This window comes from Pipra filicauda, unplaced genomic scaffold (genome assembly GCF_003945595.2).
Source record: "Pipra filicauda isolate LSUMZ 115617 unplaced genomic scaffold, ASM394559v2 scaffold157_size4220110_pilon, whole genome shotgun sequence".
Lineage (NCBI taxonomy): Eukaryota > Metazoa > Chordata > Aves > Passeriformes > Pipridae > Pipra > Pipra filicauda.
Genome location: NW_024104073.1, coordinates 3,368,240 through 3,384,851, shown reverse-complemented (window position 1 = coordinate 3,384,851; position 16,612 = coordinate 3,368,240). Strand labels below are relative to the sequence as shown.

At 38.9% G+C, this 16,612-nt stretch overlaps 1 protein-coding gene across 1 annotated transcript; it reads left to right on the top strand.

The window, feature by feature from the left end:
* The first annotated feature begins 6,524 nt into the window (after positions 1–6,524).
* PI15 (peptidase inhibitor 15) lies at positions 6,525–11,867 on the top strand. The gene is made up of 5 exons (XM_027732707.2): positions 6,525–6,554; positions 6,824–6,942; positions 7,134–7,266; positions 7,442–7,557; positions 11,334–11,867. Exons 1-5 carry the CDS (start codon positions 6,525–6,527, stop codon positions 11,467–11,469), a joined length of 534 nt encoding a protein of 177 aa, XP_027588508.2. The 3' UTR covers positions 11,470–11,867.
* The last annotated feature ends 4,745 nt before the right edge of the window (positions 11,868–16,612 follow it).

Genomic DNA, 16,612 nt, shown 5'->3' with positions numbered 1-16,612 from the left:
AGTGGTAGACCCCAAGGGGTGGAAACCCCTGGAAGTTTTGAAGTTTTGCCCAATGGGCGCTCCTGCAAAAAATGTAAACATATCACAAACACTGGAAGAGATGAGTTGTAGTTTGGTTGTTGTTGAAGAAGTGGCCATGTTGTAGAGCCACGAGGAAGGGGCTCAGAGCCCCACAGGGGGGCTATGGCCCCCAGCCCCCAGCGGGGGGCCTGCGGGGACCTGGAACAGCATAAAGCTGGGCTAAGTGTCTGTAGTTATGCCGGGAGATGTTTTCTCCATGGGTGCAGAGCAGCAACCGGCACTGACCAGAGAAACGGTGGCAGAGAGCCAGGACAGATAAGACCTGAACCAGAGGGGCAACAGAGACATGCAGCACCGCAGAAAGATCTCCTGGAAGGAGAGCCGGGAAAAAGAGAGCCAGCAGCTGAGAGACAGAGTTCTTGGGGGTAAGAACTGTACCAGACCCCCCAAAAACTCCCTTGGAGACCCCTCCTAGAGAGAGGAGGAGTACATGGACTCCTATTAAGGAGAAGAGTTTTGGGACATGCAGCACCGGAGAGAGAGAGGAGCTAAGAAGCTCAAAGATGTCCCGGACCTGGACTGGGACGGCCAGGACGGTGTGGGAGGTTGACCTTGGAGCCCTCCCTTGCTGCAAGCTACAAAGAAGCTCGCAGCCTGAGACAGCAGGGCACAGAGACCCTGCAAGGAGCTTGAATCTCCTGGAGATACCAGACCGTCACGAAGACCCCCTGTGTCTTCGTGATATGACCGTGGTGAAACGACCTTGTCTGGGGTGAACGAAGCCCACAGAAGACCCCTTTGCCTGTGTCAAGGGGGCCGAGAGAGGCTTGGAGGCCTCCCTCATGAGTGCTGGCAGGAAGCCAGCTATCAGCTGCTGCATGCATGAGATGAGGAGAACCTGCTGCCTTAGAGACATTGCTGCTCTGAAGAAGGGATCTGTCCTTCTTTCCCTCCTGGACTTTTATTTGGAGGGGAGAAGAGATCTGATCCATTGTAAATACTATATGTCATGGTAGAGATAGTTGTGATCGTGTATATAATGTGTTATAGTATTTATTTGTACAGTCATTGTAATATATTCCCTTTCCCCCACTTTGAGTCTGGCGTGTTTTGTCTGGAAAACCCATCTCACATTAGGTTGAGATGGGGAAGGGGGCTAGGACTAGGGGATTTAGATTTTGGGGCTATCTCAAACCATGACACAATATTAAGTCAGGTTTGCTGAGAACATCTGAAAATGATGGATATGTGAAATCACAGTTCAATTACACTTACTAAAGCAAAGCAGAGATTAAAAGCATTATTTTCAGGTTATGAAGCCCATCACTGGTGCTACAGAAATATTGGGCCTTGGGATTTTATTGATATCAAGGAAACGTGTCATTTTGGGTCTGTACCTTTATTAAAGCAGGGGGCATATATTTATTACAGGCCTTCAGTATGACTAGGTGAAAGAGTTAATGTCAGGCACTCCTTAAGAACCTTCTTTTTTCATGGAACACTTCTCAGTTTTGCCACACAAAAGGTTGTAGTCCTCTTCGTCTTCTCTGTAAGTACTCATTTAAATGGAATAGCTTTCTCCTTCTGTTGCAGAAATAGGAGGTAAAGCTGAAAACAACGAGGTGACCTCACTACTTTGTCTGTAAGTAGAAGACGTTGAACAAGTTTACCAAAACAAATACATGGAACACTTCTAATCACTTGTTCATGCTCTGCTAACAGATGTTGCAGTAGTCCATTTAAAACTAGGAATTTGAAACTTTTTTCTTTACAAATAAGATTACCATAGGGTAAACGTATCCAGAGTAGCAGCATATTTTTAATAATACATCAGTCCTTTAGAAAGTTTACAGTAAGAACAAGTGATTATGTTTGCCTCCCAAGATATGTATTGAGCAGAGGGTCAAGAGAAAGCTACTGCATTTAAATGATTGATATTTGGAGTACAATTCTGCCTGCAATGAAAATGAGCAGAACCATTCAAGTTATAGTTAGAAATGGTTATGTACACAATTCCTCACATTAAAACATAGTCATTAGTGTAGGAAGGGAACAGCCAATTATTTTTCAACAAATGTTGTGGATCTTTGCAATATTGTAGTGGTTTCTTTTTCATCATCAGATTGTTTATTCAGCTTCATCATTATTTTAATATCTAAGAGCATAGTTGTGGCCAGCACCTCCTGTTCCAACAAAGCTATTCCAATAAAGAACAAAAGGGCAACTTCATCCCTTCTACATATAAATTATCTAAGAATGAGTGAGAGACAGCTATAGAAACAGCTATAAAAAGGGAGGGTACAAGGCAACTGTGACCCACAAAATTAAATGGCTTCCCTTGGGGAAGTTAGTTCACTTTTTGGGCTTCAAGAAATTTCGTTCAACAAGAAGGAGACTTTGTTGTACACTCTATTGCTTATTACACATTCTATGGATTAAATATTTTACTATTTGTTTACTGATGGAAACAAAAAAAACCAAAACAAAACAAAAACTTGGATGAAATTCTGACTCACTGGCAAAATTCCTGCTGACTATATTAATGCTAAGATTTTACTCCTAACTCTCAAGATGCATGTGCTGTGTGAGTGCAGAGAACACCCCAGAGCTGCCTCACAAAGTGGTCTCTGGTGTTGAAATACCCTGTGTAGAAGCACTGTCTTGTTCCTTGTGTTCAGTCCTCTCGAGAATTTTCAAGTGACGTGTAGTTCTAAAGTGTTGTTTTGCAGAGAGCAGCGGAGAGAGCACAGACAGCTTTCTAGGAAATTAGTCTTTGGCTCAAGAAAGAAAAATAAATTGGCCAAAGGATGTTCATTTCAAGTTGCCAGTGGAAGTGTGGTGACATACTTTAACTCTATTGCAGCTCAGTAAGACCCAATTGAGGAGTGGGAGGGTTTCCATGATGGACCAAATCAGTGATATGGAGCTTTGAGCGGATCTTTATACTGTATGGAAGGAAGGTGATTTCTTTCCCAACTACTTACAACCTAGCAAATGAAGATTTGCTATCTCCAGGGAGAGAATAAGCATAGTTTGGCAGTGGGAGTTTGCATGATCAGCATTTAAGGATGAGTCACCTTCTCGGACCTTAACCCACTGAGTATGGAAGTCTTTCTCCTTTTTCCCTCTTACAATTTTGTGTTCATGTCAAGCAGCTCTCTCTGATGTGTTTAATAGGAACACTGGATTGTCCATAATTTCAGAGTTTATAGTTTTGTTTATCACTTTGGGTTTTTTTAAACCCAAAATTAGCAAAATTACCTTGAGCTTTTTAATTTCTCCTCATACAAAAACTGTCCCTCTTGCTTTCTAGTTACTTCAGTTTCTCTTTTTAGAGTATTTTTGTATTTCTTTATATGCTATTTATCTATGTACAACAACGAAGCCTCGTGGGTTCAAAAATCTAAATGTCTTTGCCCTGTTCTCTTGCATACCCAAAACAGGGGACTGAACTGAGATACAAATTATTACAAGTGTGGACTCAAGATTAGATTTCTTTTGAAAGGGCTGAACTAATGGTACATTCTCTGACAATTTAGAAGACTTTAGGTCATTACGAGACAAGTTTTTCTACTTCAGCTTATATTAGTTGCTTGCCTTTTTATAGAATCATAGGATCATTTGGGTTATATAGGACCTTAAAGATCATCTATGCCCACCATGTGCAGGGACATCTTAGTACCAGATTAATCAGAGTCCCATCCAACCCGGCCTTGAACACTTCCAGGGATGGGGCATCAACAGTTTCTCTGGGCAACCTGTTTCAGAGTCTCACCATCCTCTCAGTAAATAACTTCTTCCTAATATCTAATCTAAACCTTCCCACTTTCAGCTTAAAGCCATTCCCCCTTGTCCTATCCCTTCATCCCAGTGCAAAAAGTCTCTTTCCATCTTTCTTGCAGGCTCACTTCAGGTACTGGAAGACTCTATAAAGTCTCCCTAATGCCTTCTCTTCTTCTGTTGTTAATCTAGAGCCAGTCCACCTTTTCTTCTAGGAATGTAAAATATAATAAAATAAGGAAGGTGAACCACTTCGACTTCTTCCTTGAAATACAAATGATTTACATAGCAGTAGGGGACTCTGTACAAAGGCTTTTCATCAGCCTGCTGATGAAGAAATAGAGGAAATTGAAAGATGCTGCATATGCTCACCTGCCCCTTATTTCTTAGCCAGTAGTTATTTTCTTTCTCTTTGTCTCTATTTTTTTTATGTTTGCCAAAAATTTATTCTGTCCAAAAAGTGGTCAAGAGTAAAAAGATAACAGAAAACAGAGTGTACTATACATGACAAACCCATGACATTTTAACTGAGTTTGAAAGAACACTCTGAAACTTTACCAGTCAAATGCTTCAGATGATTCCTGATAACCAGAAAATGAAGCTGAGAAGAAGTGAACTAGAAATACTCTCAATGTCCAAGGCAGGGGCTGTGCCTCATTTGAGAGGCTTTTAATAGTGAAAACCTAATCCAGTCTTCACATTTCTTTCAAACACCTAGTATGCTATTTTGCAAGGCAATTTAGTACACAAAAATATGCTGTGTGGAAATCAGGATCTCGGCACTGTTTGTGCAAATACAGTACACATTTAGATTATTGTGGGAGTGCAGCCAGGTCACTTGGGAGCAAGCATGCAAACCTCATGTTCAGCCTCCTGGCAGGAGCACTCATGCCAGAAGCATGATTAATCCCAGCAAAGGAGGGTGTTTATGGGGTGTCACAGTCCTGGCAGAGCAGCCCCTTATGGATACACACCAGGCAGCTGTGTTTGGACCCACATGCTGGATCCATGTGCTCCTCTGCTCCCCTGGGCCTGGGCAGGCTCCAAACGCCCACTGTGGCCCCAGCCTTTCAGCCCACTCCCCAGGCGGACTTTTATGCTTGTACCTTCTCTTTAAGCCCTCTTTTTGGGACCACTGCTGTACTACAGGGATTATAAAGGTTTTTTTGTACACTGGCCACATGCAGCTAGTTAACTAAATGGCAGAGATTCAAAGCAGAAGAAATGTCTATGCACTGGTTTCTTCACCTTGGGCCCTGGAGCATATCCTGAGCTTTGGATGGTGCCATATCAGTCCTATGTCCCCTCTCTTTTACCCTCATGCTCCAGCTTAGCCTTATCTTCCCTAGTTACACACTCATCTCTCACTCCTCCAAGAAACTCCAGTAATTTTTCAGAGCTGAAGTCTAAGCGTTCTTTGGCTTGAAAACCATTCCTTCATAGCATGCTTCGTCTCTCTTTTGTCCTCATACTGGCATGCTTTGACTTTGTTCTGGGAGCTTTTCTGAACAGGTGTAAAATAGATCTTCTCTGTGTTGAACATCACCTATCTTTCTGTCCCTTAGGTGGTTCTACTTGAATGGAGGATGATTTGTGTTAAGGGTTCTTATTGGTCTCTGTTGCACTTCTTCACCTTCAATCTTGGAAGTACCTCACCCACTACACATTCACAAAAGCTTGGTTCAGTGGTCTAGCAATTTCATAAAATTTACTAAATTTTGTCCTTCTCACTAAGAGAAATTTCTCAAACTAGCAGAGTCAGGGCATGAATTACTGTCCTAGTCAATGGTTAGCCTTTTCATTCTGCAGGCTAATGAAATTAAAATTGAATTCAGTCTTAGAAATCATTATTAGCGTGTAATTCAGAAAATATTTGTGACATGGGCCACCTTATGCTTTGATAAGTTTATTTTTGACTTTGCCTGTTATTTCATACCTCTGTTTCATAGCCATTTGAGATTTATGAGTTTGAGTTTGCATTTGTCTTTAAAGAGCTGTGATGGGCTGCATGGGCAATTTTACCACATTCTGTTCCCGCCTTTATACCTGCAAGTCACTACAACTATCCTGCACCTAAACACTCCACACAGGGTATTCAAAATATACATCTAATTCCACAATCTACAGCCTACTTGGGTATCCCTTAAGCAACTAAGATATACTAGGATTTGTGTGCACTTATAACATAGCAGTGAGATATTCTTTATCCAGAGCTCCAGTAGGTTATATTGTCGGTACCTTGATTATTGCTGAGGCAAGCTTGTTTTGCTATTTTGCTGCGGAGAAAGCAGCAGTTACAAATCAGGCATGTAATTGAGCAGGCAAGGCATATAAAGCAGATAGTGTTTAAGTTCATTTGTCATGTTCCAAACATTGCAGAACTTAAGAATTGAAATCGTCTCTTCTTACAGAGCTGTTATCCTTTTAGTCCAGGCAGTGAACAATGTCAGCTCCTGTGCAGAATAAAGTAATGAAACTCATACTGCACCTGGAAACTATTCATAGTCTTTGCCTTTGTGTAAACCCTTTTATTGACCTTGTGACCTCAAATATGAAGAGCTGCCACACACATTCACTCTGGCTATAGATACTCCTGAGGTCCTATTTCAAATTTTTTGCTGTTTTTGTGGGCTGTGTAATACCTATGCTGAATTGTTCTTCCCCATGTTCCTCTCCTTCACTTTCTATCTGAGTCTCAGCCAATATTTCACTCCTCTCCACACATGGATCTCATCAACACAGGAGGGAAAATGGTAGGAGAATGTCTGTTAGGTGAAGGGCTTTTCCAGAAAAAAAAGGGAGAGATCTGAATACTTGGCTTCCTCTAATGATGTGGGCAGGAATTCTGTCCAGCAATAGGGCAAATCCCGCTGGATACTGTACATGCTGCCTCACATCTTTCCAGATCTGATGTGTTACAATAGTATATTTGTGAGTTAAGATACTTGTTTCTTGTGTTCTAGTACTATGATTGGTATTTGTTTTTTTCTGTTCTAGTGCTAAGGATATTTTATTTTGTTAGGTCTGGGATGAAACACTTGCCAAATCTGCAGAGGCTTGGGCTGCTACATGCATTTGGGACCATGGACCTTCCTACCTACTGAGATTCTTGGGCCAGAACCTGTCTGTAAGAACTGGAAGGTAAAAGGATACCCTACAAAACAATTATTTTGTCAACCTTTGAACCACCTTTGAGATCCAGATTTTGGACTGATGCTAGTGTCATCTGCTCTTCTATAGTTTACATCCATCTATGTTCATTTGGCTTAAGAATACTATTGCTTAATACTGTGCCCCTAGTGTTACTCTTTCTGTATTTTAAACAAACACAGGTATCGATCTATTCTCCAGCTGGTAAAGCCATGGTATGATGAGGTGAAGGATTATGCTTTCCCTTATCCTCAAGATTGCAATCCCAGATGCCCCATGCGATGTTATGGACCCATGTGCACCCATTACACACAGGTTGTATAAATTATTTTCCTCTATTCAAGATATACTCTCCACAGCTGAACTTTTCTATGATGTATCTATATGTCCCTCTCTCAAATAAATGTGTATATATATATTGTATATATATATATATATGTATATTTATTCTTTTCAATTTGGACTTCACCAATAATAAATATTTATTCAGATGGTTTGGGCCACTTCCAATCGTATAGGCTGCGCAATCCACACGTGCCACAATATGAACGTCTGGGGATCTGTTTGGCGACGAGCTGTTTACTTGGTATGCAACTATGCCCCAAAGTGAGTTACTTTCTTTTATTTTTGTTTATTTTTATATTTTGTGCATGTTTTGTTCCCCTCATTGGACTGCTTAATCTTTTTTCTGCAGCATGACCTCTATTTGTGCCTTTGATTCAGGCTGTTCCTTTATTCAAACTTTTCATCTGAACATACAGAAATGTATGACTTCAGTGTACAAGAAAGAAAAGGAATCAACTTGATGTGTACGAACCAAAACCAAAACCTTGTTTTCTGTTGTTGCTGTTTATATTATTGTAAAAACTTTGTCTTCCTTCTTTGCCTGACTCCACTTTACTTTGAATTCCCTATTTCTTCACTCTTTTATATATATACACATAGTGAACTAGACTTCCTCAGGGAAGCAATTCCTCTCTATATCAGGCATTTGATTTACCGAAAGGTGGGCCTGTGCGAACCTCATGAAGTTCAGTAAGGCCAGATGCACCTGGGTTGAGGCAATCCCAAGCACAAATACGGGCTGAGTAGAGAATGAATTGAGAGCACCCCTGAGGAGAAGGACTTGTGAGTGTTTGTGGATGAAAAGCTCAATATGACTCAGCAAGGCATGCTTGCAGCCCAGAAAGCCAACCATATCCTGGGCCGCATCAAAAGAGGCATGACCAGCAGGTCAAGGGAGGTGATTCTCCCCTCTACTCTGTTCTCCACCTGGAGTGCTGCATCCAGCTCTGGGGTCCTCAGGACAATAAAGATGTGGATCTATTAGAGCAGGTCCACAGGAAAACCACTAAGTTGATCACGGGGCTGGAACACCTCTCTTATGAAGATAGGCTGAGAGAATTGGGGCTGTTCAGCCTGAAGAAGAGAAAGCTCCAGGGAGACCTTGTATCAGTCTTCCAGTACCTGAATGGGGCTTGCAAGAAGTCTGAAGAGAGACTTATCACTAGGGCATGTAGTGATAGGACAAGAGGAAATGCCCTTAAGCTGAAGGAGGACAGGTTTAGGTTAGGTATTAGGAAGAAATTCTTTACTATAAGGGTGGTGAGGCACTGGGACAGATTGCCCAGAGAGGTTGTGGGCTCCCCATCGCTGGAGCTATTCAAGATGGGGCTCTGATCAACCTGGTTTAGTGAAGGGTTCCCTGCCCATGGCAGTGGGATTGGAACTAGATGAACTTTAAGGTCACTTCCAACCCAAACCATTCTATGATTCATGAACAGTGAATCCTGTTGTTGTCCACAGGATACCTTTGCTTATGACCATGCTGCATAATGGCATCCATAACACTGGTTCCACATAAAGTCCATCAACCTAAGGCCCATGTCTACAAATCCATCTCATCTTGCCTTCCATATTAGGGTCTGTTAAAGTACAGGTCATAGACACAAATAGGCGGCCCTATATCCAGTAGCTTGCAGAGGTCTCTGTTAGGTTGAAATGAAGAAATTAATTTTCTCCCAGCATTTCCTAGACGTCATCCCAAGCTTACTCTGGGTGCAGAATGAGTCAGTAAAGTATAGCGCTGAGACATGTTCGATTTGCGGTCTGGCTTGGACCATTATTTCAAAAGTAGCATGGACAGTGTTAAGTGACTGGTTTCTCTGACTGTATACTAGGCAAAGACATAGTTCTGTATAGGAATCTAAGTATAATTAATTGAGCATGTTTTCCATAAACTCTCGGTGGCACAGGTCCATTTGTGGTAAAGACTATGCAAGAATATGTCATTATTCTAGCTGTTATGTGAGTAAAAGAATTTTTAAAGATTTTGCAAGATAGGATTTAGTAAGAAAACTTACTTGGGGAAAAAACAGCTTTAGAAATCCAGGAGATTTCTCTGTCCTTTTCTTTTTAATATTTACTAGAAAAGGATGATAAGAAATGAGTGTGAGGGAGCAAAGATTAGGCAGCAAAAACTGTATCTGACTTCTAGTTCTGCAGTATGGACAAGGTGAAATCAAAGTTTACAAGAAAAACCCAAATATTATTTGAAAAAAATATTAAAAATTGCAAACTTGGTAGAATACTTCTCTCATTTTCATATATAGGAGGAAAATGGTTTTATACACTAGATATTATTGAAAGCTGATGCATTGTTGTGTATCAGTTACCAATGAATTATGAAATTTTGTATTTTGTAAGTCTAAAAATCCCACTGTTTCTCAAACACCAAACCAAAGCCTGGAGTTATGAGTTTTTTCTCGAGGTGAGATTGTGAATAGACCTTTAATTCATAAGTAGTGGAATAGTGATTTTCACATCTACTTCTTGCAAAGTCACAAAAATTATATTGAGTGGTCTTGCCGGGATTAAGTTTGTATTTCTAAGATTTAATTAGCTTGAGTTAAGGACATTGGGCTAAGAGTCCTTGATCACACACACATAGGTCTCTTTGCCAGTCAGTAGTTTGTGTTCGAGTAACCAGCACATCAGAAACTCCTCTACAGAATAATGGAGTGAATATTGCAGCCCCAACCTGAGTTACTAAGATTGGAATTTGGCAAAGACTTAGGATTTAGAACTCAAGTAATTTTCACTGATGCCGTGCTGTAACACTTAAAAATATTTGTGCTTCCGAAATGAGGGGGGGAAAAATAAAGTTAAGGAGGATAATTGCAAAGTTTAGAAAGGCCCTGCCCCAGTTTATCTAGCAGTCTGACACAAATCAGCCATGTGTTGTGTAGAAAATGAAGCAGAAATCAGTTTTCAGCAAATTCTTTCTGGATTTCCATATCTGTTATCAAGCTAAATATATTTCCTGAGCACTTAATCTGCTGTACCCATTTGGAAGAGAAGTAGGAATGAGCAAATTATTTGAGATTCCTACTGTCTTCCAAGGCACAGCCCAGACCAGGGCTTTTGATCCAGTGTTATTGGCTGGGAGGTGGGGGCTGACAAAATGTTTCATAAATAATTGCATTACTCACTGCTATTCCACGTCATATGCAAACTAAAGGAAAGTTCTCTGCTCTGTGAGACATAACATTTAAATAAAAATCTAATTTTAACTTTCTGCCTACAATCATGAGTGTTGCATGAATTTCTAAAAGCTTGTGGTTTATATAAACTCCTTAAAGTCTGGATGCGTTTTTCAGATGTTCATGGATGTTTCAGAGTTACCTCTTTTCATATCATCACTTTCCAGACTTTTTACCCCTTTCCCCCTAGGGTATACTACACAGCTCTGTTCACCAGACAGGAGTCCTTCTCCTTTCATTAACATCTATGAAACCCTTGGAAATACCCAAATTCAGTTCTTTTTAATACATTACTGGTGCAAATAGTTTTTATCTTCTCTTTTCTTGAACAATGAATTCAGCATCAGACCTTCACAGTGTGGACCTAGGGTAGTGCAACCTAAGAGTAAGATTTAACTAGTTTGTTTTTCTGTCTTCCAAGTACAGGTTTTTAAGATAACTGCTAGACAAAAAGGTGCTCAAGGAAAACCTTGCACTAATGCTTATTTTGCTAATTTTTCATAAATATAGCCCTCCAGTAAAAAATACTCTTGCCCCAGGATCAGAGAATCAAAAATCGCTTGGCTGTAGCAAAAACAAAGTCTGGGACTTCACCACAGAGATGAAAGGACATGGCATGGATGTCACTGACTTTGGTTGACATGGTCATTCTCCTGCTGTTTTTTGGTTTGCTTCTCAGTAAACTACAGAAATAAATTAATATCGTGATTTTAGTAACAGACAATTTATAGGATATCAATGAAGATGTGAACTTTAGTTACTCAAAACGAGTATGTTTAATGATTTTTTTTCTTCCACTCTGAAATTACTAAGTATTCTTTTTCTTTTTTTTGTTTACAGGGGGAACTGGATTGGAGAAGCACCATATAAAGTAGGAGTCCCATGTTCAGCTTGTCCTCCAAGCTATGGAGGTTCTTGTACCGACAATCTTTGTTTCCCAGGAGTAACATCAAACTACTTATACTGGTTTAAATAAGTTAAGGTTTACATTATTTTGAAGAAAGCCCACAGATAAGTAACAAGAACCTTGTATATTGAATTTTGCACATATTATATATAGAGAGATATTGTAATAATACTCTGATGTTTTCTTTTTGTATACTGTTGTATAATTAACTTTCAAAGTATAGTATAATTTGGTTTTAACACTTTGGGATTTAAGACTCACATTATCCCTTTTAGATTAGCCTTTGTTAAAGGAGAGAAAATTTTCACCTTAGCAAGTGTAGCTTCCTGAAGGTTAGTTTATATTAAAAACACATCAAAATATAGAATATTACTTCATTTTTAAAAATAATAGCTCCAGAAAGAGAAGGGTCATTGTTTAATACTGTGCTTTAAAAATGGAGTGTGACATGCAAAGCAACAAATGGTCCTCACACTCCCAGTGATTCCTCCCATTTACACCTGTGCTTCCACCTGCACTGTCAATGGGACACTGAGCAGACAGATACATATGTGCAAGAGAAACTGCAGGTTATTACCTACCTCATGCACAGCATCAATTGGTTTATTGTGTTTCAAGAGTTCAGCACATGGCTGCTGCTATCATCAACAATGTCTGTGTGCAGACAGGAATATTAGGGAGAATGGGGAACCACATTGGCCAAGATGCAGTAGCTGTTAACTCACAAGCTTAAAGTCTTATCTAGATAGAAAGCTACATAATTTTAAATATACTGGCATAAGAGCTCAGCTTGAATCTACATTCTTGTATTTCTGAACACAGTCGTAATGCTTATAATGGTGCTTTGCAGGAGTATATTTATTCTTGTACAGAAAAGCAAGGAAATATATTGCTACAAAGCAACATCCATCAATACATGACATCCATACTGTTTTTTACACTATCAGTTTGCCAGTATATATGTTATCCCCCCGACTGAAACATAGTCAAGAACCAGGAAAGATCAGACCTAAAAGTAGATAAGAAGATTTGTAAATAAAAGTCATCAGGAAATTTTAAAAGTTCATATAAATTTCTTACAAAAATTCCAAATTTCTAAAGCAATTGGCAGTGTCCTTTAAAATATATTTTGCTGTTTCCTGAAAATATCTGTGTGAATTATTAAAAACCAAATCTGCCAAAAGCTTTCCTCCCAAAAATTGAACACCTTATGGGTGCTTGCTAGAATATTTATAAAGAGGGTCTACACATCAAGCTAGAATATCATACAGGTACTTGACTAGAAAAACAGATTATGGAAAGGAAGAAATCAAATACCAGCTACAACTACTCTGTCATTGAAATAGCCTTGAGTTTTGGGTTTACATTACAGGGCAGAATGCACTCCACTTTAAATATACATGTTTAGTAGCATGTAGCATGTTTACTGCTTGCATTGCTACATTTAGACCTCTGAAATTTATGAACTTTGAAAAGCAATACTGAGTAGAACAAGTGGAACAACAGAAGGTAATTTCACTAGTGCTAACAATGTATGCATCTTTAAGTCACTAATTCAGTCTTTTGAGGGTATTCGAAACAGTCTGTTTCCAGAGTAGGGAGTAACATATTGGTGATACAAAAGAAAGATCAGAGTCTGAATTCTTCACATTAGTTATTCTTTTTCTCAAGCAAGATATCTGGGATGGGGGGAACAGGCTGTATAGTGTATGAAATGTAGCAGCCCCTCTCTGTCTGTCCATAATCTGATCCTTCAGAGAACGTCAGCAGCTGAGCTATGGCTCTTCAGACATTTCTGGTTAGTGACACTTCTGTATCTGACAGGGCATTAACTAGACAGGTATATTGCCTTTCAATGTGTCCACGTGGTAAAAGAATAACACTTCTAATATTCTACTAACATTTATCTTAACAGTTACAATATAAACATTTTTCCTTATGTTTTCAAAGGGGTTTGGACTTGGACAGTGCTCAATCAGCCGAGTACTTTGGCTGAGTAAAATCCAGTCCTGTTTCAGGAGTGAAAGAAAACCTCTTTGTATCATCTAGGTACACACTGAAATAATTCAGTGAAACAGAACTACTTGGTGGGTCACTAGCCCTCAGACAGCACAATTTTTGACAAAATGCATGTGACAAATGCATTTTTGTTCTGCATGAGGAATCTTCTATAGAGGTAAAGACAGCACAGTTAAAACAGTGCATCTAGCCATTTTTCAGTATTTTTATTTTTTTCTTTTTAAAGATACAAAATAGGAAGCAGAGCATAAGAAAAAGTTCAGGTTAAGCCGTGGAGCCTACAACACTAGGTCTAACAATAAATGACTACGCACTTTGAAACTTGCAACTTGCATGTTGTACGGTACACTTTCCAAGCAGGACTAGACATTGTAAATTAATTTATAATTCTGTAATTCAGCTGAAATTATTATCACGGGTATATATGTTATCGTATCTGTTACTTTTTAAGTTGCTACAAATACCTTGATTTTGTGTAATATTTTGTTTTCTGTGGATATAGAAAACTTTGCTTTTAACAAACAGGTATGCAGGTTTGTCACAACATCCCATAATGGTGCTAGGAATTAACTATCATAAATCACACTGTAGTTGACAGCAGCAAAAAATATTTTGGGTATAAGCTATTTCATACGAGCAGCTCCTGATAAAACCAGTCACAAGCACTCAAGCATTAACTTAATATTTTTCATTGAACAGAGGGGATTACAGCTCATCAGATATTTGATTAACACATGAAATTTCACCTTCCACTTTAAAGAAGGCAGCCTTTCTGTATTGCCTATTTGAATTGCCCCAATTTATATTATCTTTTTTTCTCTTGGGCCAGGTAATGACAATGCCAGTAAAGCTCTACTTTGATTGTCAGTGCCACTGCTGCCTGATTGACTACCTGACACCAAGTGCTGCTACAGAAAAAGTACTGAAATGTGCAGAAGACTTCAGTTGTCTTTGGCAGCTCTAATACACGCTGAGAAAAATGCTTGATGAGTTCAAGGCCATGCTAGGCAAACTACCCCAGCAGCTATTCTGATGGCCCTGAAGTACTAATTTCTTCTCAGCAGAGGGGTGTGCCTTTAAAGACAGAGAAATTAGCTCTGACTTCTGTTCTGAATGTAAAATTATAAAAGTATATACAAACTAAACGCAAAAAATATTTTTGGTCAAATACTGTGAGAGGCATAAGAGTAAAAAATGGAGTAATTGATATAGTTAATTACTGAGTGCAGCTGTTTATGATATCTACTTGTGACTTTCTGCCTCATTTAAACATCTAAGATGATGGGTAGCAATTGATACCTTTTGGTGCTAACCTCTATGTTCTGGTGCTGAAGTTACAGATATTTGTTTTTTCGTGGAAGATGGGATTCTCTTCCAATATTACCATATGCACTCCAGTGTTTGTGAGATCTTTTTCAGCTAAGCATATAATTTACCACTAGGCCAGATTTGCTTTCGAAGTTCCTTTTTGTGGTTGTTTCAGGCTCTAATAAGAGTTTTATGTGCATCAGATAGGAAAATGTATTCAAGTTCAAAACCAAAACAAACAACACTCTCCCCTCATCACAACAGGAAAGTGCCTGTGGAACAAATTATTGAGAGAGTAAGACCTCTGACAGTCATGACTTCATATTGATGCTGAACAAGTTTTAGTGATTCCAGATCCTCTCTGTGGAAAATAAATGACTTCAGAAAATCTGGGCTTGACTTTGGACACTTATCCTTGGGATCTGTTCTCTGAGATCAGTTTGTTTCCCTATGAATTTTAGATGAGTTGGATCAGGTCTCAGTGAAAACCATAGAAGGTTTAATATAACTTTTGCAGGAATTAAAAAGTTGGATTCCATGAGAGCTTTATGAACAGCAAAATTAGACTTCGTGTACCATCTGCTATCAACATTGGAAAATACCATGAGGCTCTGAAAGAGGAAACTTCCCAGGGCACAAGTGATGTGTACCTCAGCTGTGACCTAACAGAACAAAATATAGCTGTATCTATATTCATGTCTATGTCTATAGATAGATGGATAGATACATCGATAGATCTGTTGATATAGTCTCTCCGAGGACCAGGTTGAAAGCATGGATGCCCTCTTGTGGTTGACGATGCTGCTATGTCGGCTTGATTACATTGGAATCCAAGAGGTTTTAGGATTTTTTAAAAACAAATGCAAATTTAAATCTTTTGGCCTTGATTTTAAAGACACATGACTTAGTGTGTCTGTTTCCTTTGAGAAATGAGGTGCAGTGCATAACTCCTGCATTTCTTAGCTTTATGTGTTTTGTAAGTACAGAACTCAATCACAGTTGTACTTGCTGTCGGTTTCCTATTGTACAAAGTTTTATGACTATGAGGTAAAACAGAGGTATTCAGATATCAGAAGAATTTTTAGAAGCATTAAATCAGATATAGTTCTTAAAAAATAGGGTGTGGAAACCCTCATTACGCAGATACTAAATTATAACAGTCCCTAATAAAATTTTAAAGGCCCAAATTACTGTTCCAATCTTCCAATAATTGCTGAGTTTTCAAGACAAAACTCTTGTTTTCCTTTTCTAGAATGAAATGATCTTGGAATCCAAGCACACAGCATTTTTATGGTGCTTTTTAAAACAGTGCAAAATAGAAAATTTTTATGCTCTGATTCTCAGCTCATACATTGGTTTGATGGTCTCAAAGTGCACAAACCTTGTTTAAATTCATAAGTAGAATGTTGAACTTCTGACAATAGTAGCCTTAAATAACAACAGCCTTCTCAGACTGCCTTCTTTCAATAGGAAATAATTGAAAAATCAGGAAAAAAAAAAGCAATGACCCATCTGATTAATTCAACAGATGGGCAACAGCCTATCTGGTTGATTCAAAAAATGATAAACAAAATTGATTACTATTGGTAATTTTAATACTTCCTTGCTGCTTATCCTTCATTTACCAAGTTTCCCTCAGGATAGAGTTATTTTCTTTTAGAGAAGATTTTTTTGCTCATATTACAAGACAATACATTTTTAAATTGACACAAGCCAGTGGAACTTTTGATTGTTATCCACACTCTGCAGAGCCCTTCTGAGTGTGATGTGTGAGAAATCCAGATTGAAATGGTTGCAACTGAGTATTATCTCCTTGTCTTCTCCTGAAAGACAAAATTCAGAGTGAAAAATGATTTTGGCATATTATAATTTGGTAATCAGATTG